The 23,066-nt window shown below is 44.6% G+C and overlaps 1 protein-coding gene across 1 annotated transcript; it reads left to right on the plus strand.

The window, feature by feature from the left end:
• Positions 1-272: 272 nt before the first annotated feature.
• On the plus strand, positions 273-22,829 carry LOC128064099 (zinc finger protein 582-like). Its single transcript, XM_052656896.1, is given in 7 exon segments — positions 273-333; positions 1,782-1,908; positions 2,148-2,243; positions 8,648-9,741; positions 16,967-17,021; positions 17,177-17,482; positions 22,699-22,829. Coding segments are annotated over 7 exon segments (1,818 nt in total). The 5' UTR covers positions 273-324.
• Positions 22,830-23,066: the final 237 nt, after the last annotated feature.

Below are 23,066 nucleotides of genomic sequence, written 5' to 3' on the forward strand. Positions count from 1 at the left end.
CACTGAGCAGATCAGGCAGGCTGTGCTCCCTGGCCCTAGCACAGCCTTCCTTGTCCCAGGGACCCGATTCTGTCGCTGGACCAGGTCTGTGCATCCCCACCTCAGATCGCATCAGTGCCAAGGTGGAGCTGGGAAAGGCTCCCTGTAATTGGGGAGTGGGGAGGAGAGGTGGGCGCTGTCACTGCGCAGTTTCTGGGAGCTGTGAGGCAAGCCTGGCCTCTCATATGATTGCTCTTTCCCCCCTCAGGTCTATCTCAGGACTCTGCCCTTCCCCAAGAGGCAAACCAAGAGGAGGACGCAGCAGCCCATGAAATCCTGACAGTCATGTCCCTCGTGAGTTTTCAAATCATGTAAATATTTGTTTTCCTTATCCAGAAGTTTCCCACCTGGGTTCCATCCAAGAATCTGCTACTCAGAGGTTCCCCCCCTGCCCTTGGCCCCATCCACACTGACCAGTGCCCACGTGGATTCATCCTGTATAGCATTCTGTGTCTTCTGATGGCTTGGTATTCTGCTGGGAGGCCAGAGGGAGAAGAAATCCATTTCCTTATATAAAATGAGAACATCCCTTACAAGAACTGAGATTTGATGAAATGGAGATGAATACTGATGAGAGATCACACACACAAAATCAGGGGAGTTGGTATTGGTTGGGCTCAATTTCAGTGTGGGGTCACCATCTCCCGTACTGACAGTTGGGTGTGTAACTGAAGTTTACCTGGGCATCTATGAGATTAAATGCCCGCAGTAAGGTCCAGTTTGAGGCTGAACAGAGCCTCTGAATCTCGGTCATTCTCCACCATCTTCTTCAGCTTCAGAGCAAGCGCAGTGCCGAGCTGGGACTGTAAGACAGTCCGTTAGATGGATGCATTGCTCCGAGTCTGGATAGTCATAGTTTTGAAAGAGCAGAAAGACCTGAGAGACCTCTGCATCCAACGTAAAAGAATGGTTGAATCAGTTATTTCACTTCATAGTAAATTATGCAGCTAATAAAAGTAATCATTCGAGATTTTTCCCATAAGGAAAAATTTGTGTGACATGTTTTCATATAATGATGAGCCTATGTCTTCAAGCCGTTCTTAACAAACGAAAATTCTGTTTTCTAAGATAAAACACCTGGCTTCCCAGGTGGCTCAGTGGTAAAGAGTCCACCTGCCAATGCAGGAGACATGGGTTCCATCCCTGGGTCAGGAAGATTCCCCTGGAGGAGGAAATGGCAAACCGTGCCTGAAAAAGTTGCGGACGGTTTTTTTTCTTGCCTGGAAAAGTCCATGGACAGAGGAGCCTGGGGGGCTACAGTCCATGGGGTCACGAAGAGTCAGACACGACTGAGCATGCACAAGATATGAAGTATTTCTTTTACTAAAATATTTTGAGGAAAGACTACCCAAAAGTGGTTGGGTTCTGTTCCTGTTACTCCATAGAAGTACAGACGACAGGCCTCACGCGGAGAGTTTATCGCGCTTCAAGCACAGGGTGGGCAGTATGCTCGACTATACTGTCCTAACCGGGAAGACTCGATTTGGCTGGATTTAATTTTCCTCTGAGACCCGAGTACACGAGCTTTGGTTTGTAGTAAAAAGGAAAGTTCAAGAATACTTGAACCTCTCTTTCACCTGTGCTCATCTTTTCCTGTCACCTGGCATGTCAGGTGCCCCCAGCCCCAGCCTTATTTTTCACCAGGACTGCCCATTCCTGCAGAGACCTCCTCCATCACCTCTCATCCCATGGAGAAATGTTTCCTTGAAATATGCTTATAGCATACCTGCCTGTTGTTCCAGGGGTCAGACGTATTCAGGGATGTGGCCGTAGTCTTCTCCCAAGAAGAATGGGAATGGCTGGCACCCACTCAGAGGGATTTGTACAGAGACGTGATGTTGGAGATCTATAGCAACCTGGTCTCACTGGGTAAGGCGGTGTGGTCTGTTACTTTGGAGGTTACCCGGGGCCACATGGGTTCCTTGTCAATGTCGAGGGTCTTTTGAGTGGTTAAAGGGCAGCTGCTTGGCCTGAGGCTGCGTCTGTCCCTACCTTCCTGTGACTCTTCTATTCCTTGGGCTTTCTTGCCTGTCCTGCTTGTTGACCCTGGATCTGAATTCTGAGGCCCCACAGCATAACCGGCTGGCATGTTTTTCTGTTATGTCCAGGTCTTGCCATTTCCAAACCTGATGTGATCTCCTTCCTGGAGCAAGGCAAAGAGCCCTGGATGGTGGAGGAAGTGGCGACAGGAGGCTTGTGCCCAGGTGAGTGAGGCGTGTGTGGGAAGAGAGAACGCAGTGTGGTTGACTGCCCAGCGGGCTGACGAGGCGGCAGGCACTTTGCGTTGGAGCTCACCTTCAGTACAAGCTGGAGCACCCGGGCTCGGACCTGGGCCTCTGCTGCGTATGTCTGTTCCCCAAGGCCTTCTCCAGGACTGCACGATACACACCGTTCACACCTGTGCTGGCTGAGGAGCCACTGGCCACACGTGGCCGTGGAGATTTAAATTCACTATAAGTAGATATGTTTTTTTTTTGGCTACGCCTCCAGGCTTGTGGAATCTTCGGGCCCCGACTAGATGTCGCACCCAGGCCCTCGGCAGTGAAAGCGTGGGGGTCCCAACACTGGGCCACCGGGGAATTCCCTACAATTATGTCCATTTCCAAATTCAGCACCTCAGTTGCACCTGACACGTTCCAGATGTCCAGTAGCTACTTTGTGGCTAGTGGCTACTCTACTGGACAGTGCAGACACAGAATGTTTCCATCACCGGATAAAGTTCTTTGTTACGAATGACTGCCTTCAGCTTCAGCTTCTCGCTTGAACTCGATACCTGTATCCTGTCAGCTCCACTTGGATGTCCACCAGACACCTGGAACTGACGTCCCAAAGGGAGTCCTTGGTCGTTCCTGACAGGTATACCCCTCCCCGTTTCTTCTGCACATCAGTGCTAGGGGACTCTACCCGACTTGCTTAAGTCAAAAACTGCTGAAGCATCCCTGACTTTTCCCTCTCACACACGTATTCAGTCTGTCAGCAGACCCTGTTAGCGCTACCTTGGAGTAGACCCAAAATCTAACCACGTCTCACCAACAAGCAACACTGCTGCCTCCTGCTATCCCCACCACTTGGAGCTGCAGCGGCCCCTCCCCCGACTCTGCGTCCACTCTTGTCCACCGCTGGGCGGTCTCCACAGGGCAGCCAGAGTGTGAGTGCGTGCCATGTGCACATTTTCTGATGTCAGACAGTACTGTTACACATGTGTGTCTGTGTGTGGCTCCTCTGTGTGTGTGTGTTGGGCGGGGCTCCTCTGTGTGTGCGGGTGTGTGCGTGCGCGCGTGTGTGTGTATTCGTCCGTGCTCAGTCGTGACCGGCTCTTTGCAGCCCCGTGCGCTAGAGCCCGCCAGGCTCCTCTGTCCTGGGATTCTCCAGGCAAGGATACTGGAGTGGGCTGCCATTCCCTATCCCAGGGCTTTTCCTGACGCAAGGCTTGGGCCCACATCTGTGTCTCCTGCACTGGGAGGCGGATTCTCTAGCCCTGTGACACCTGGGAAGTCCTTCTCAGTCTTCAGCGAGGGTGTATTACATCTCTGCTCACAGCTTGCCCACGGCTTCCTGTCTCACTCAAGAGACAAGCCCGAATCTATCCCATGGCCTAGAAGGCTCTATGTCTATACTGTAGCCATCAGCCATTTGTGCTGTGGCTTTTAACTACGACTTCTAACTAAGATGAAAAGTAACATTCCATGTCACAGCTGCCCACGCCACGCTTCAGGTGCTGAGCAGCCGTGAGCAGCTAGGGGCTGCCCTAGCGGACAGTGCCGAACAGGCTGCTTTCAGTATCCAGCGACTTCTGGCGGCCTGAGGTGCTCTCTCTAATCTGCCGCCTGCCTCCGCCCTGATTCCATCTCGCACCGCCCCACGTGGCTCGCTCCGTTACAGCCACTCCAGCCTCTCTTGCTGTTCGATTCACATAGAGTTTGGCAGGTGTCTTCCAAGGTCCAGACAGGACGTCTTTCAGGTTTTGCCAGCTGTCTGGTCTGTGTCACAGCTACTCAGCTCTGCGGTAGGGGCACGAGAGCGGACAGTGCGAGTCCACCCATGCCGGCTTCGACGCATCAGGCGTATCCCAGTTTTGAGGCTTTGTCCCCAGCTCTCCTTTGCCTGGGGTGCTCCTGCTCTGGATGGGGGTTTCTCAGCCTCAGCGGTGGGATAGTTCTTCGTCGGGGAGCTAGTTGAGGCGGGAGGAGGGGATGCCATTCTCTGCACGGCAGGATGTTTAGCAGCCTCCCTGGCCTCCCCTCGGTTGTAAAGCCAAAAATGTCTCCAGACATTACCAGATGTTCCCGAGGGGGTGTATGTGCGGGCGTGGGTGTGTGTGTACGTGGTGTATGTGTGGGTGTGGGTGTGTGTGTATGCATTCATGTGCGCACAAATCTTCCCTGATGAGACTCAAAGCCACCGTGTGACACGGGAGCAAAATCATGTCCAGAAACAGTTTCTGCGACATACAGTGTACTCTAAGAGAATTTGAAATGGGACGTTAAGCGGCCAGCATGGCCCCTGGGTGTGAGTGAGGTCAGGTGTGGGATGAGCATGGGGAGAGGGGGCACACGCCTGACACGCTCAGGCTCCGGAAATTAGGGCATGGGCGTCGGGGAGGCTGTTATTCCACCTACCACACCAAGAGTGCCCGAGGCCGGATTTTTGCTTTCTCATCTGAGTTTTGACAGAGTGTGTGTGAGGTGCTCAGTTGGTTTACTCCTTCGTCCTGTGGGTTTGTGTCATATTTATAGAGAACTTCACCCTTTCAAAAGGTTAGGAGTCTGCTGTGATTTTCTTCTTGCTTATTTACGATGAACTTTACTATCCATATTGAATTTTCCTACTGTGAGATGTGATGTCACATTACTGTCCAGATTATCCAGTTGTTCAAGCGGCATTTATCAGTTTATCTCCCCATCACTACTGTATAAAGCCAGCTCTGCCATCTGCTTTATCATCTGCGTATCTGAATCTATTTTTGGACTTTCTCTTGTAGCCCATTAATCTCTAACCATGTGTCTATACCATTACTGTTTTAATTTATTAACAGTTTAAATGTATTATATATCTGGTATTAGTCCCTCTTCATTCTTGTTTTTCAGAATTTTCCTGGCTGTTCTCATTTACGTTTCTATCTAAACCTTAGAATCAGAATATTTGCTTTCAAAAAAATCATGCATTTTTTCCTTACTGTAATCACTGTAAATTTATAGATTAAGAGAAAACTGATTTTATCCTATTGAAGAACATGACAGGCTTTTCCCTTCCTTTATGACCATATCTGATGAAGATTTTCACATTTTCTTCCTCGATTTTGTATGTCTTATTACATTTATTCCTAGGTAGTTTATATTTATTGCTGTTGAAAATGGCATAATCTATAATATGGATTAATACAGCATTCATCCATATTATACTCCAACTGGTTATTTTCTAATATGACAAAAGCTAGTCACATCTTCAGATGAATTTTGTAGCTGACCCAATTAATTGAATTTTCTCATTATTTATGACAGATTTTTATGAAACTCTTGAGCTTTCCAAGCATTTGATTATATATATATAATATAGATATATCTGCAAATGGTGATGTTTTTACATTTTTCTATCTTACAGGTTTTTTTCTCTTGCCTGACTAGGATGCTGATTATGTAGTAACCCCAGAACAGTATTAAGAAGGGTTTTACGTACTAATCTTGTTTTTGACTTTAACAGGAATATTTTTAGTAACTTTTATTAAGCATAATATCAGCCATAGGAATAACATAGAGATATTTTCTTCGCTTAAAGAAGCATCTACTTTTTCATATTTTTTTTTCTTTCAATCTATAAAATATGGATTACATGAATAGATTTGCTAATACCAAACTCTGAATACTGAATCTCACGCCTGTTGGCCATCTGTATGTGTTCTTTGGAGAAATGTCTATTCGGACCCTTTGCCCATTTTAAAATCAGGTTATTTTTTCGTTGCGTTTTAGTTCTTTGTATTGTCTGTATGTGACCATCTACAGATACATGCTTTGTAGATGTTTTGTCCCGTTCTGTAGCTTGCCTTTGCAGCCTGTTGATTTTTGTCTCTGGTGCACAGTTTTTAGGTCTGATGTTCCCATTTGTCCGGTTTTGCTTCTGGCGCCTGCTCTTTCGGTACCATATCCAGAAAATCACTGTCAGATGCGGTGTCATGAAGCTTTTCCCTTGTTTTCTTCTAGGAGCTTCATATCTTAGGTGTAGGTCTTTAATCCATTTTGAGCTGTTTCATCTAATGTAAGGTTGGGGTCCTCCTTTCTTTTGTATGTGGATATCCAGTTTCCTCAGCCCTATCTGTTGAAGAGCTTGTCTTTTCCTCAGTGTGTGGCCTTGGCACCCTTGTTAAAGATCGTTTGACCGTATGTATGAGTGTATTTCTGCTGTCCCCATTCTGTTCCACGGGGTAAATACCTTCCTTTATGGCAGTTCCACAGTTTTGATTCCTGTAGCTCTTTTAACATGTTTTGAAGTTGGAAGTGAGAGAGGCCTCCAACTTTGTTCTTCCTTTTCAAGATTGTTTTGGTCATTCGGGATCCTTTAAGGTTCCATTTGAGGAAACCAACCCAAACAGAACCATAAAACTATCCATAAGCTTTTTAGACATCACCTCATTGGTTGTCAAAAACAGCATCTACTAATGCTAAATTAAAAAACTGCACCAGATCTTGTCAGGAAAATGTAAAACTAATACAGAGGACCTCACTATCATTTTTGCTATTTTGCAACTTTACAAGGAGAAGAGAAGCTGAAAGTTAGAAAATCATTGCTCTCTTTGTAAAGTTACTTCACAATATATGATTAGAGACGGCTTAATTTACATGAGTGCAAAAGTGCTCATGGAACAAACACTGTACTCTGCCATCACTCAACAAAACTAACCTGTGTCAGCTGCCTGGACGGCATATGCAGCAGTTTGGAGGGAGGCGTGCTTTCAGTGGCATGTCCTTAGAGACAGCTGTTCTGGTTTTTTTTCCCACATTGCCCAGAACACCAATAATGTGTGATCACTTTAATTCCTAAAACCAGACTTCCACTTGGGCATAGTTACATGATCCCAAACTCACTTTCTTCTGTCCGCCAGGCTGGCTGTAATAGTCCACGCCCACTGCAGTCTTTCGGTTGCTCTTCTTTATACGATGGCAGCCAGATGTTGCTGACCACTGAGTAGATGGACCACGGATGCGTAGGTGGTCATTACAATGGCAGTGTTTAGACTCTGCCTTCCCACAGCTCTTAGAGCACAGTGCAGAGACCCATGAAGAGAGCTTCCCTCTTGAACAACGAAACGTGGTGTCTGATCTTTTCACATAGTCTTATAATTACAGCTTCGTGTGTATGCATACACTGTGGTTGTGGTACAGATTTTTGAGGCGACAGCAGCATCAGTCCCACAAAATTGATACTTCTTTTACAAACTTTTCATCTGTATTGTCAAAGTAATTGTTTATTCCAGTAGTTTTTGCTTAATAACTTCATACAAAAAACAAATGAATAGTGGTCTCTGATATGCTACCATAAGAAGCAGACATGCCCCCTATAAAGTCTTCTTTGGCTTTCTCATATACTTCATGAACACATTCAAAAGCACCTATTTACTTTCCCCATAGTTCCTGCATGAAGCAGCAGCCCATTCTTTATTAGCCGAATGGGACTGATTTCCATGATTGCAGTAAAACAGGCCACTGCAGTGGAAATCACGTGCCAGGTACACGAATCAAGTTCAGCAACACCATTCAGCCCTTCCTTGCAGTTTGAATAACCAGCAAAGAATATGCTCTGGAAGAGGCCACCTCATTCAATTTGGGCCTAATCTTCCAAACAAGGAACAAGGCTCTCCTTTTTCCCAGGTCACTTTTAGGCAACAGGAAAGTCCAGGAGAGACTGGTCCAGCTGACAGTAGCTGTAGCTGTGGTGTTCAGCTAAATGTCAGGGACAGAAAGCGCCACAGCAGAAAACCACAGCTGTGTCTTCCACTGGACATGTGAAAACAGCCCTGCTGTACACCACGCCCCGTCACGCAGATGCACCGTCTCATTCCTCTGGCCAGAGAAGTATCTAGTCAACCCTCTCTATCGTTTTTAAATATCCACTTTATTGATGTACAATTTACAGCAAATTAAATGCCTGCATTTTAAGCATATTTTAATGACTACAGACAAAGGTATACACTTACATGACCACTACCACAGACAAGATAAATTTTCATCACCCTGAAAAGTTCCTTTGTGCTCCTTCCCACACAGTCGTTCGTACCCCCGGCCACAAGCAACAAATGATTTGCTTTCTGTTACTCTTATGTTTTTCTCTTCTAGGGTTTCACAGAAACATTCATTTTTTAAAACCATGGTTCAGCAGTGATTCTGCTCCACGTTAACATTTTAGAACTATTCTTAATGATTTCTCTGATTACCTCATTCACCTCAATTTATGATATTTCCTCTCTCTCTGTTCTATTTGTCCATTTTCTAAATTCTTAATCACATTCAAGAGCATACAGATATTATCTTGAGTCTCAACTTTCCAATGTTTACTACAGAAGTTCCTTTTTCTGGAAAAGGAAAAACACACACATGCTTGTTTTGTTCTTTTGCAGTGCTGAAGTCCAGGTACGATACTAAGGTATTCTCTCCAAAGCGGCAGAGTTTCGAAGTACAGTCACCCCCGTGGGAGATAACGGAAAGCCTTACCAGCTACAGTCTTGAGTGCTCAAGATTCCAAGATGACTGGGAATGCAGAAGTCATTCTGACAGGGACGAGGGAAATCCAGATGGACATCTGAGTCAAATGATAGTCGAGAATGAAGAAATACCCACTTTTGACCAGCCAGCACCCCTTACTTTTTATCAGGAAATTCATACCGGAGAAGAACCCTATGGATATAACGAATGTACAAAAGACTTCTGGCAAGAGGACTTCCTTATTAATCATCAGGGGATTCAGACTAATGAGAAGCCCTATAAATGCAAGGAATGTGGGAAGGCCTTTAAATACGGTTCACGACTGATTCAGCATGAGAATATTCATTCTGGCAAGAAACCATATGAGTGTAAGGAATGTGGAAAGGCCTTCAATTCTGGTTCAAATTTCATACAACATCAGCGAGTTCATACTGGTGAGAAACCTTATGAATGTAAGGATTGTGCAAAGGCCTTTAGTCGAAGCTCACAGCTGATTGAACATCAACGAATTCATACTGGTGAGAAACCCTATCAGTGTAAGGAGTGTGGCAAGGCTTTCAATCGGATCTCGCATCTTAAAGTGCATTATAGAATTCATACTGGCGAAAAACCCTATGCATGCAAGGAATGTGGGAAAGCCTTTAGTCATCGTTCTCAGCTGATTCAACATCAGACTATTCACACTGGCAAGAAACTCTATGAGTGTAAAGAATGTGGGAAGGCCTTTAATCAAGGCTCAACTCTTATTCGACATCAGAGAATTCATACCGGTGAGAAACCCTATGAATGTAAGGCATGTGGGAAGGCCTTTAGGGTGAGCTCACAACTTAAGCAACATCAGAGAATTCACACAGGAGAGAAACCCTACCAATGTAAGGTATGTGGTAGGGCTTTCAAACGGGTCTCCCATCTTACTGTACATTACAGAATTCATACAGGTGAGAAGCCATATGAATGCAGGGAATGTGGGAAAGCCTTCAGCCACTGCTCACAACTGATTCAACATCAGGTAATTCATACTGAGGAAAAGCCCTATGAATATAAGGAACATGGGAGGACTTTAAATCATGATTCAGCTACCATTCAACATCAGAGAATGCATGATATAGAAACACAAGTGAATTTAATAAATGTAGAAAAGCCTTCCATCAGCACTTACCCCTTATTAATCATCAGAGAATTTATGTTAGCAAGCAATCATATGAATGGAAAGAATGGGAAGAGTCCATTAGCTTAGGCCAATCACAACTTACTCTTTATATCTTGGAGAAAGACTTGAAGGATGTCATGCAAGTGAGAATTCCTTTATTCAGAGCTTTCTTTTATCCTGAGTAATAAAATTCATATTGAAGAAAAAGTATATGGGTGCAACTTTTTTAGACCATGATTGTCAAAGACACATAGGTTGGAGGAAATTTTGTCTCTAACATATTCCAAAGTTACATTTTCTCACCACAGTGTAATAGTTTCAGCAGTAGCCAAAAGTGAGTTTTCTTGGAAATTCGAAAACCAAGCACACCGAATTACTCCTGGGTTAACAAGAAACTAAATCACGCAGTTAGCACTGATGGTAATGAAAACAAAGAGAAGGAGAGTTTTACATGCCAAGAAATGTGGGGTGTGGCTGAAGCCACTCGGGAGTTTTTTATGCCTTTAAGTGCATGTAAACATGAAAACCGGAAAGATAGTACTCAAATATATTAAATGTACTATTTAAGAAGCCAGAAAAGAATACCAAATGCCCTGATGATAGACAATAGGAAACAGAGGCAGAAAATGAGGAGATAGGAAGTAGCTGTCCTGCATTTTCTCCTGGGGCTTCCTAGGTGGCTCAGTGGTAAAGAATCCACCCGCCAATGCAGGAGCTGGAGGAGACTCCGGTTCCAGCCCTGAGTCGGGAAGATCTGCTGGAAAATAGCAACTGGCTCCAGGATTCTTGTCGGGATAGTCCCATGGACGGAGGAGCCTGATGTGCTAACAGTCCATAGGGTCACAAAGAGTCGGACACAACTGAGCCGACTCAGCACACATCCTACAATAATCTCAGTTTTTATTTCTCTCTGATCCAAGGGAAATTAAGTTTAGGAGACTGTTTCTTAATTTTCAGGTTGTTTGTTTGGATTATCTTTTATAACTTGTCACAGACAGAACAGGTTGGTTGCCTACCTAGCAGCCATACCCAGTTCCCATTCTGTTGGTAGCATCTGTGTCTTGTCTTAGACTCTGAAGATGTCAAATGCCAATTTTCAGCCTCCTTTGCAGCTCAAGATGGCCCATCCGTTCCAGTGTATGGCCAGTATATTCTAGGGATCTACCGGGTCTTCAGGGAAAGATCGTCCTCATTCAGAAGAGACAGATATAGTAGGAAGACTCCCTCTTTCATTTCTTGCTTTTAAACATTTTTCTCTGAGAACCTGATGCCTGGAGCTGTTGCAGTCATCTTGGAAACAAGAGCAGAAAAGAGAGGACCTCAAAGAGGCTGACCCAGGACCCTAACAACACGGAGTTACAGGGCCAATTTGGAACTGTCTGTTTGATGCTTTTGTTATATAAGAAAAATAAATCTTTATTGCTTAACTTACTCTCAATCGAATATTTTGTACACTTGCAGCTGAAAGCATTCTAAATGACCAGCTGCAAATTTTACTTGATTATGATTGGTGAAAGTGGCCTGCAAGTATCTACTGTTTTGAGTCACTTACTAGGAACCCTCGCTTGGTTTTTGTCTCAGAGCGATTATTTATTTATACGTGTGCGAGTCAACGTTCCACTCAGCCCGGGGCTGGATCAGAGCTCTTTGTGGGTGGCGGGGAGGGTATTTGGCAGTTCGGGGGAGGTGAGGGATGAGCAAGTCTTAGCTCTTCTGCCTCGACACTACCTTTCTCAGCAACCATGGCAGTGGGGCCCGTGTCCAGCCCCAAACGGATCCCAGCCTTCTTGAAGATTCTTGACATAGGATCCATAGACCCCAGAAACCACTTATGGCTGTGGGCAATTTTGAATTTTTTTTTTAATTTGCATTTTCCCTAGGAAGATTGTAGTTGTGTGGATTATCCACGATATCTGAGTCTTCCCCAAAATATTGACAAAGAAAACCAATACTGGATAGAATCTAAAGTTTCTCAAGGCACATTTTACCCAGGAATTATTGCCCCAGGGCCAGAGGCCTTTGTCCAAAACTGGCTCCATTCCAAATATAACAAGTGGGAATTTATAGTCAAAGAGCAAGGTGGGGGAATCACTGGATGTGCAGTTAACAAAGACAAATCATCAAAGATAAGAGGGAGAATCTGGCTAAATGGACTTAATAGGATTCTTGCTGAAGGCTGTCGAGAGTGAAAAGATGTTAAGGGTTGGGGTAGGAGTGGGGAGTCTTGATAAACTGATCCAGCAGAATTCTTGTAAAACTGGACTCAACGGGTTAGGAACAGAACCCGAAATTGGAGCCCTGAGGGCCTGGAGAAGCCTAGCTACTTAGTTCAAGGAGAAGGTCTCTGTGTGTTTAGAGAAAGACTGTTGCTGACTGACATTGAGATAAATAGATCTGATAGAGCTGTATGCAGATACAGATATCTCCATCTCTGTATGTGTAGATAGCCCCCAACTTAGGATGGTCCAATTTAGGATTTTTTTCACTTTACAGTGGCTTGAATGCAATATTCTTCAAGAGATGGGAATATCAGACCACCTTACCTGGCTTCCCTGGTGGCTCAGATGGTAAAGCGTCTGCCTGCAATGTGGGAGACCAGGGTTCGATCCCTGGGTCGGGAAGATCCCCTGGAGAAGGAAATGGCAACCCACTCCAGTACTCTTGCCTGGAAAATTCCATGGACGGAGGAGCCTGGTAGGATACAGTCCGTGAGGCTGCAAAGATTCGGACACGACTGAGCAACTTCACCTTCACCTGACCTGCCTCCTGAGAAATCTATATGCAGGTCAGGAAGCAACACTTAGTATCTGACATGGAACAACAGACTGGTTCCAAATTGGGAAAGGAGTACCTCAGGGCTGTATACTGTCACCCTGCTTATTTAACTTATATGCAGAGTACATTATTCGAAATGCTGGACTGGATGAAGCACAAGCTGGAATCAAGATTGCTGGGAGAAATATCAATAACCTCAGATATGCAGATGACACCAACCTTATGGCAGAAAGCAAAGAACTAAAGAGCCTCTTGATGAAAGAGGAGAGTGAAAATTTTGGCTTAACACTCAACACTCAGAAGACTAAGATCATGGTATTTGGTCTCAACACTTCATGGCAAATAGATGGGGAAACAGTGGAAACAGTGACAGACTTTATTTTGGGGAGCTTCAAAATCACTGCAGATGGCGACTGCAGCTATGAAATTAAAAGATGCTTGCTCCTTGAAAGAAAAGTTGTGACCAACCTAGTTCAGTTCAGTCGTTCAGTCGTGTCCGACTCTTTGCAACCCCATGAATCGCAGCACGCCAGGCCTCCCTATCCATCACCAGCTCCTGGAGTCTACCCAAACCCATGTCCATCGAGTCTGTGATGCCATCCAACCAACTCATCCTCTGTTGTCACCTTCTCCTCCTGCCCCCAATCCCTCCCAGCATTAGCGTCTTTTCCAGTGATTCAACTCTTCTCATGAGGTGGCCAAAGTATTGGAGTTTCAGCTTCAACATCAGTCCTTCCAGTGAACACCCGGGACTGATCTCCTTTAGGATGGACTGGTTGGATCTCCTTGCAGTCCAAGGGACTCTCAAGAGTCTTCTCCAACACCACAGTTCAAAAGCATCAGTTCTTCGGTGCTCAGCTTTCTTCATAGTCCAGCTCTCACATCCATACATGACTACTGGAAAAACCATAGCCTTGACTAGACGGACCTTTGTTGGCTTAATATGCTTTCTAGGTTGGTCATAACTTTCCTTCCAAGGAGTAAGTGTCTTTTAATTTCATGGCTGCAGTCACCATCTGCAGTGATTTTGGAACCCCAAAATATAAAGTCTGACACTGTTACCACTGTTTCCCCATCTACTTCCCATGAAGTGATGGGAGCAGGTGCCATGATCTTAGTTTTCTGAATGTTGAGCTTTAAGCCAACTTTTCCCAACCTAGACAGCATATTAAAAAGCAGAGACATTACTTTGCCAACAAAGGTTCATCAAGTCGAAGCTATGGTTTTTCCAGTAGTCATGTATGGATGTGAGAGTTTAACTATAAAGAAAGCTGAGCACCTTAGTATTGATGCCTTTGAACTGTGGTGTTGAGAAGACTCTTGAGAGTCCCTTGGACTGCAAGGAGATCCAACCAGTCCATCCTGAAGGAAATCAGTCCTGAATATTCATTGGAAGGATTGATGCTGAAGCTGAAACTCCAATACTTTGGCCACCTGATGCAAACCCAAAGATTCTGATGCTGGGAGAGATTGAAGGCAGGAAGAAAAGGGGACAACAGAGGATGAGATGGTTGGATGGCATCACCAACTCGATGGACCTGAGTTTGAGCAGGCTCTGGGAGTTGGTGACGGACAGGGAGGCCTGGTGTGCTGCAGTCCATGGTGTTGTAAAGTCAGACTCGACTGAGCGACTGAACTGAACGTGATATTCATTCAATAGTCACTGTACTTTGAGTTTTTAATTTTGATCCTTTTCTGAGCTAGCGATATGCTGTATGAGGCTCTCATGATGCTGGGCAGCAGCAAGAATCTCCAGCTCCAGCAAGTTATCTCAGATAGCCAGCATATCAGAAAGGTAAGCAACAGATACACTTAGAACCATTCTGATTTTCACTTTCAATACAGGAGTCAGTAAGTTACATCAGATATTCTTTAATATAAAATAGGCTTTGTGTTAGATGACTGTGCTCAACTGTAGGCTAATGTAAGCGGTCTGTGCACATTCAAGGTAGGTGAAGCTAAGCTATGATGTTCAGTAGGTTGTATATTATTAAATGCTTTTTCGACTAAATATTTTTAACTTACAGTGGGTTTATCAGGCTATAACCCCATAGTAAACTGAGGAAGGTGTGTGTGTGTATAGCACTGTAACATAATAGTGTATGTTTTATATAAATATGGCACTATAACATAATAAGCACTTTACATAATTTAACTCAATTAACCCTGAGCAATTTTTGTATAGTGCCCTTTCCCTTTATGTAGCAAATTTACCCTTCCCCTTAAGGTCATGTGATCACTCAGCTCTCAAAGCCTAAACACGGTAGTTTTTCCATACCAGGATCACCCCAAAGATGCAGCCATCAAGTCCACTGGAGCCAAGTATGTATGGGTGGCTAATTCCCTCCTCCTCCTCCACGTATCCGCCAGGAGGGATGTGTACAAATTGGAGGACAGGCGTCTCAGCTGTTGGTTAAGATCTTACTCTCAGAATTCATTACCTATCATCTAAGCATCATGATTCCACCAACTTGACTTTCCAGGGAACCGCTAAAGAGTTTGACTGGATTTCGGAAGCAACAGTTTGAGCCTTTTAAAGCTGGAAACAAGTCTGAGTTACTTCTGAAACATCACCTTCCTGATTTGCGTAGCCATGCTCGTTACCCTCCTCTGTCAATGTCCCCTCAAGGGACTGAGCATTTGGATACCAATTGCACGACTAGGTTCCATTTATTTTTCACATGGAAAGTCTAGCAATTCTAAGTCAAGTGCGATCGATTGTTGCAAAAAAGGGAGGAACTGTTGGTGGTGAAAGACAGCGGCCTAAGAGGTTAGCCGTTGTGGGGGATGGGGGGAAGCTCACCTGGTTGGCTTCCAGAGTTGTTCCTTCTAAACTTTTTTCTCAAAAGGTTTACAGAGAAAATGAGGCTCCTTTCACATAGGATTTTAGACTGACTTTGTCTCAGGGCTTAAGCTAAGCTGCTGTTATCAGACTCCAAAATATGGTGGCTCAATGTAAGAATTTATCTCCTGGTTGCTGAGTGTCAGCATCTTGATCTCAGAATTCTTCTCAGCTTCCAGAACTGTGAGAAGTTTTTTGTTCATAAGCAACCCAGTCTGTGGCATTAATATTCTGTTCTAGCAGCCCAAATGCACCAAGACACCAGGTGACGTGTTTGGGCAAAAAAGACACACAACATATACACAGGAGATCATCTGAACAAAATTAGGGCTGGTACTCAGGGCAAACCAGCTTCAGTACTCTTTGCGCCTTGGAGCTCAAGTTTCCGTAGACTTTTGCCTGTTAATTCTGAGTTATTTTTTTTCCCCCAAACCTTTGACAAAGATTTTTTGGTGCAAGTTTTATTTTTAAAACACATTTTTAGTGGAAGGGTTGCTCCTAATAACCTGGTTTATCTTCTCCTGAAATCCTGTGTTTCCCCCCAACCCCAATTTCTTAAGGTCAGTATTAAGATTATATGTAAAGATTCAAAATATGGGAAATGGGTGCTTATAAAACTGTTAGAAGGGTTACGGGAGCTGGCTCTAAGGCAGGTCTCCAGAAATGCCTTCTCTAATGTGGCAACAGCAAGTTGCCAGAAGTGGCGCCCCCCTCAGCCACACTAGGGCAGAGACGCGCCTCCAAGGACACACTGCCTCGGCCACGATCTGGGCTCAGAGACTAAGACGACGAAACCACCACCACTGCTGCCAGAAATGCCTGGACACCGAATTCCAGGGAAAAGGCCGGCTCACCGTCACTACCACCGCCTTTTAATAGTAGCCCACCGACTATCCCCATCAATATTTCAGAAATGAATCACTGATTGGCTGGATCCTTCCTGCTGAAGCAGGTACTCTGGGGGTTTTCGAGAACAGGAATTCCTGGATTCCTGATTGGGAGCGTGCTTTCTTCATAAGCATTATTTTCAGTTTCAAACTATTTCTACTAAAGAAGCTCTAACTGACCTTGGACTAAAACAAGTATCTCTGCTTTTTCATTATCTTTCAGATCAGGTGTCCAAATGGGAGAAAACAGAAAATTTTATGAAGATCTTGAGAATTCCAGTTTCCAAGATGACTGGGAATGTAAAGGCACATTTGAGATATATCACGGAAATCAGAAAGAAAGTTTCAATCAAGTCGTAATCACCCACGAAGAAATACACATTTTGAGACAGCAAACATCCCGTAACCTGCTTCATAAAGTTCCACCTGGAAGTAGACCCTACGTGTGTAATGAACGTAGAAAAGGCCATGGCAGAAGAAATCTCTTCTTAGTCATCAGAAAATTCATGCTGGTGAGAAATCTTATGAATGTCAGCATTGTGGGAAGGCTGTCCATCACGGTCCCAATACTCCTCATCAGAGAACTCATAGTGGGGAAAGATCCTATGAATGTGAAGAATGTGGAAAGGCCTTTGGTTCTGTTTCACTCTTTACAAGACATCAGAGAATTCATACTGGTGAGAAACACTGTGAATCTGAGGATGTGGGAAAACCTCTGTTCGGTTCTCACAACTCAGTGTCCATCATAGAACTCATATTGGTGAAAAACACTATCAATGTACTGAATAAGGAAAAGCTTTTAGTTACTTATCATTGATTACTAAACATCAGAGAATTCATACTGGAGAAAAGCCCCATGTCTGTAAGGAATGTGGAAAGGCCTTTAGTGGTACCACACAGCTTAATGAACACCAAAGAATCCACAGTGGTGAGAAGTCATATATATGTAATGAATATGGAAAGGCCTTCGGCCATCGTTCACATCTTCCTCAACATCAGAGGATCCAAACTGGTGAGAAACCCTAAAAATGTAATGAATGTGGGAAGGCCTTTAGGCAGGGCTCACAGCTTAAACTACGTCAGATAATCCACACTGGTGAGAAGCCACATTCATAGAATGCAAGGGATGTGGGAAAGCCATTAGTGCTCACAGCTTACTCAACACAAGAAAATTCATTCCCAGTAAATGAAAGAAATGTGGGAAGGACTTCGGGCACTCATCTTCTCAACTTTAAAGAACTTATGCCATAGAAAATCCCTATAAATAAGAGAAGAAAAGACTTCTCCTGTCTCATTCTTAACCTTGTCAAATATGGAAATGCTTTTTGGTTTATATGTTAGATTTATCAGCATATTCATCACCATCACATTCATTCATTCATCAAAGACCCTATTAATGTAATAATGTAGAAAAGCTTCTAGACACTACCTATCAGTCATTAGCAACTGGAAAATTCATGCTGTCTGGCTAGCAACCAAAGAAGTGGAGAAATCTTGGAAACCCTTAGAAAGTGAAAATGAAGTTGCTCAGTCGTGTCCGACTCTTTGCGACCCCATGGACTGTAGCCCGCCAGGCTCCTCTGTCCATGGGATTTTCCAGGCAAGAATACTGGAGTGGGTTGCCACTTCCTTCTCCAGGGGATCTTCCCTACCCAGGGATTGAAACCGGGTCTCCCGCATTGTAGGCAGACGCTTTACTGTCTGAGCCACCAGGGAAGTCAGTCTAAGCTAATCCTAACTTAAATAAAAGAAAGCATAAGAGAGAATAATCCTGTGAACGTTAGGAGTGTGGGAAGTTCTTTAGTCATAAGTCTCTTTTAATCGGAAATTCATATTTGAAGAACGTATTGTACATTTAAAATCCCCATTCGTCATTTATGATGCATCAGAAAAGGCACACTGAATAAAGCACCAGGCATTTTAAACAACAGTTAAACATTTATCAAGTTGAGGAAGGTATGGAGAAGTTTCAGACAAATCATACAGGGCTGTGGCTCAGATAAGAATATAATAAATTAGACATTCACAAAATAATATTTATGTTACTACGTAGTATTTTCTCCTTCAGTGAAACAACAAGAGCACAATGAAGTGAATGAGAGCAGTATAAAACAAAACCTGTGGAGTGGGGCCATAGACATTCTCAAAGTTACTACTTTAAATGCATTTATAGACAAGAAAACTATAAGTGAACCAGAGACCTACTGAGAAGCTAGAAAATGAACATAACTCACCAATACACAGAAGAAAACAGTTCACTGAAATTTAAACAGAGGTTTTATTAACCTTGATGCCTTTCCTTTCAAAAGAGAATATAAGCACTTAAAAATTTTGTAAAAGCATTCTACAGTACTAAAAATGAGGATGTATTAACACACATAAAAGGCATTCAGAATAAGGTTCAACGCTTCACATTTTTGATAAAAGCTTCAAATTTAAATGAACTTCACTTCCTAAAAAGGAAAAACTAAAGTTTCCAGAGTTGACCAAACGCTAGCTGAGGACAGATTTTACCGGGTATTCGCGTAAGTGTTTTGTTTTACCACACCTATGGGATCTTGGTTCCCTGACGAATGATTAAACCAAGGCCCTCAGCAGTGACAGCTCAGTGTCCTAACCACTGAAGCTCCTATGAAAACCAAGCATGTTTCTCCATGCTATTTGTGAGTTTAAAAAGCATATAGTATATGGCATATACTAACTTGGGGCTTCCCTGGTGGCTCAGCGGTAAAGAATCCACCGACGGTGCGGGAGATGCAAGAGACACGGGTTCCATCCCTCGGTCGGGAAGATCTGCTGGAGAAGGACATGGCAACTCCAGTGTTCTTGTCTGGGAAATCTCAGAGACAAAGGAGCCTGGCAGGCTACAGTCCCTGGGGTCATAAGAGTCGGACACGACTTAGCAATGAAGCCACCACCACCACATATACTAGGCAGAAGGTACCTCGCAATTAGCCTCCAATAAAATCCAGAGGCACTGAGTCTTAATGTTGTCCAGCAGAAAATATCTCACCATAGATTAGATAAACTACTATTTCAGTGGATGACTTTGATGATACTCTTTAAACCCCAGTATTTTTTCATAACTATTATCTCTTCTAAAGTATTACAAATACACATGTATAAAAGTATTCACAGTTTTATTCATTCAGTTCAGTTCAGTCGCTCAGTCATGTCCGACTCTTTGCGACCCCATGAATCGCAGCACCCCAGGCCTCCCTGTCCATCACCAACTCCCGGAGTTCACTCAGACTCACGTCCATCGAGTCCGTGATGCCTTCCAGCCATCTCAGCCTCTGCCGTCCCCTTCTCCTCCTGCCCTCAATCCGTACCAGCATCAGAGTCTTTTCCAATGAGTCAACTCTTCACATGAGGTGGCCAAAGTACTGGAGTTTCAGCTTTAGCATCATTCCTTCCAGAGAAATCCCAGGGCTGATCTCCTTCAGAATGGACTGGTTGGATCTCCTTGCAGTCCAAGGGACTCTCAAGAGTCTTCTCCAACACCACAGTTCAAAAGCATCAATTCTTCGGCGCTCAGCCTTCTTCACAGTCCAACTCTCACATCCATACATGACCACAGGAAAAACCATAGCCTTGACTAGACGGACCTTAGTCGGCAAAGTAATGTCCCTGCTTTTTAATATGCTGTCTAGGTTGGTCTAACTTTTCTTCCAAGGAGTAAGCGTCTTTTAATTCATAATAGCCCCCAAATCCAGAAACATCCTAAATGTTATCAAGAAGAACATGGATAAACTGATTGTACTACAGTAACACAAGAGAACACTACTCAGTAGGAAATAAGTTACTAATAGGCATCATCAGTGAGTCTCCAAAAGACATGCTGAGTGACTGAAGCTGGACACACAAAAATTTAAGCACTGCTTGGTTCCATTTATATGAAGTCAAATGAAAAATTTAAAAAGCAGGCAAAACAAATCTACTGTCACAAAAACAAAGTGTTTTCCTCTGAGAGTGAAGGTAGGAAATCAGGCATGAAGGAAGTTTCAGGAGTGACAGAAATCTATCTTGATTTTAGTGGTGGTTATTGGACTGATGCTAAAGCTGAAACTCCAATACTTTGGCCACCTCATGCAAAGAGTTGACTCACTGGAAAAGACTGATGCTGGGACGGATTGAGGGCAGGAGGAGAAGGGGACGACAGAGGATGAGATGGCTGGATGGCATCACGGACTCGATGGACGTGAGTTTGAGTGAACTCCGGGGGTTGGTGATGGACAGGGAGCCCTGGCATGTGGCAATTCATGGGGTTGCAAAGAGTCAGACACGACTGAGTGACTGAACTGAATTGATTGGGCTGTAATCAACAGCAAAACTGCATAGTTAATCTGTTTTATTATTTTTAAGTTGAATTTCAATTACAATGATAACTTTAATACAAGAATATCAAAAGAGTAAGAGTAGCATAGAATGAATGGAATAAAGTGCTGTGGTCAAAAGAGCCTTAGGCATAAATATTTCATGTGGTTAAAATAAAACACAGAAAAGAAACAGTAAAATGGTTTAAAAAATTTTATGTATAGTGTATGTATGCATGTATATATATATCTGTATAAGACTTGAAATATTTTATACTTTTTATATACACTTTAGCAACTTCATGAATAATATGAGTCATCTTAATAGCACATGTAAAGAAAATACTGCTTTCCCTAAAAAAAAGAGGAGTTTTCTCTTTGAGAAGAAAAAAGTCTGTTAGGCAAAATAAAAATGACTTGCTATCAACATTCAAAAGCAGAGACATTACTGTGCCATCTAAGGTCGATCTAGTCAAGGCTATGGTTTTTCCTGTGGTCATGTATGGATGTGAGAGTTGGACTGTGAAGAAAGCTGAGCACCGAAGAATTGATGCTTTTGAACTGTGGTGTTGGAGAAGACTCTTGAGAGTCCCTTGGACTGCAAGGAGATCCAACCAGTCCATTCTGAAGGAGATCAGCCCTGGGATTTCTTTGGAAGGAATGATGCTAAAGCTGAAGCTCCAGTACTTTGGCCACCTCATGTGAAGAGCTGACTCATTGGCAAAGACTCTGATGCTGGGAAGGATTGGGGGCATGAGAAGGGGACGACAGAGGATGAGATGGCTGGATGGCATCACGGACTCGATGGACGTGAGTTTGAGTGAACTCCGGGAGATGGTGATGGACAGGGAGGCCTGGGGTGCTGCGATTCATGGGGTCGCAAAGAGTCGGACACAACTGAGCGACTGAACTGAACTGAACTGAATCAACATTCAGAGAGGAAAAAAATCAAATCTGCTTGCACCACATAGAAATTCAGACCCATGAAACCACCTTGCATACGGCTTTCCTCCAGGAAAGAGCCTGCTCACCAATCTTATTTGGAGATTAGTGTTTTGCTCCTCATTTAAAGAAAGCTGATGAGGTATTTCCACAGATGAAGCCTGTCTCCTGCTTAAGCTATCAAAACTCAAAACTGCATCCCACGATCCTACACTTCATCTTGCTAATGCCCTAGTAAATGTCCTTATCCTTATAAGCTTTCGCTTGTCTTTGGCTCGGTCTGAATTCTTTCCTGCAGGAAACAAAGGACCCTCACTTGGCACTCAAGCCTAAGAATTCCTGACGGTCCGAGAATGGGACACTTCCGTCTCCTGTAACACCATGAATGCAGAGCTGAGGAGAACGTATACTTAAAGAGACCGTAATCTTGAACCTAATGCCACCCATATTCGACTATGTGCCAAAAGAAACGCCAGGAAAGATCTCACTGTCAAAACACAACTTTGTGGGAATTTCCTGGTGGTCCAGTGGTTAGGACTCCTGGCTTTCACTGTGGAAGGCACGGGTTCAATCCCTGATTGGAGAACTAATAGCCCATCCCAAAAGCAGCAGTGCCGGGTGGGCAAAATGAACTTTGTTTAGTGAGCAGTGCATGTAACGGGGCTTTTTTCAATGCCTCAATCGCCTATTCAGGGATGGAATTAATTAGTTACAGGTGACTCACTGAACAAGATCCTGATGCTGGGAAAGATTGGAGGCAGGAGAAGGGGGCAACAGGATGAAATGGTCGGAGGGCATCGCCGACTCAATGGACATAAATCCGAGCAAACTCCGGGAGATTGTTTAGGACAGGGGGGCCTGGAGTGCTGCAGTCCACGGAGTCGCAAAGAGTGGGACAAGACTTAGCGACGGAACAGTAAAAATATAAGTAATATAACTTTAATAATAGAAGCCCGTACGCATGCGTGTACACACACACACGCGAGTTTCTCTCATAAACACCAATATATTGCTAACGCCCGCACTACACTGTACTCGCCCATTCGGGCGGCAGCCCAAGCCAAAGACCCAGACGCCCGGCCCGCACAGCGCCGAGTGCCCGGGCCGCCCTCCCCCGAGCGGCTGCGAACAGCGGCCGCCGCCGCGCTGCCAACATGGAACCCTAACCTGAGAACGCACCGCTAGCCCGGGCGGCAAGAGGAAAACGTCCCGAGAACTCAAACACCCACGAAGGCGAAGCAGGCCGCCCGGCTGCCGGCCCGACCGGAAGTGCCCGCCCCCAAGCGGCGCGCGCGCGCTGCGGGGGCTCCTGGGAGCTCGCGCAGCCCCAGAGTGCGCGTGCGCCGTCCCTCCCGCGGGGGCCGGGAGCCCGGGAGGCCGGGAGGCCGGGAGGCCGCGGGACCCTGCCCGCCGGGGGTTAGC

The sequence above is a fragment of the Budorcas taxicolor genome, chromosome 18 (assembly GCF_023091745.1).
Source record: "Budorcas taxicolor isolate Tak-1 chromosome 18, Takin1.1, whole genome shotgun sequence".
In the NCBI taxonomy this organism is placed as follows: Eukaryota; Metazoa; Chordata; class Mammalia; order Artiodactyla; family Bovidae; genus Budorcas; species Budorcas taxicolor.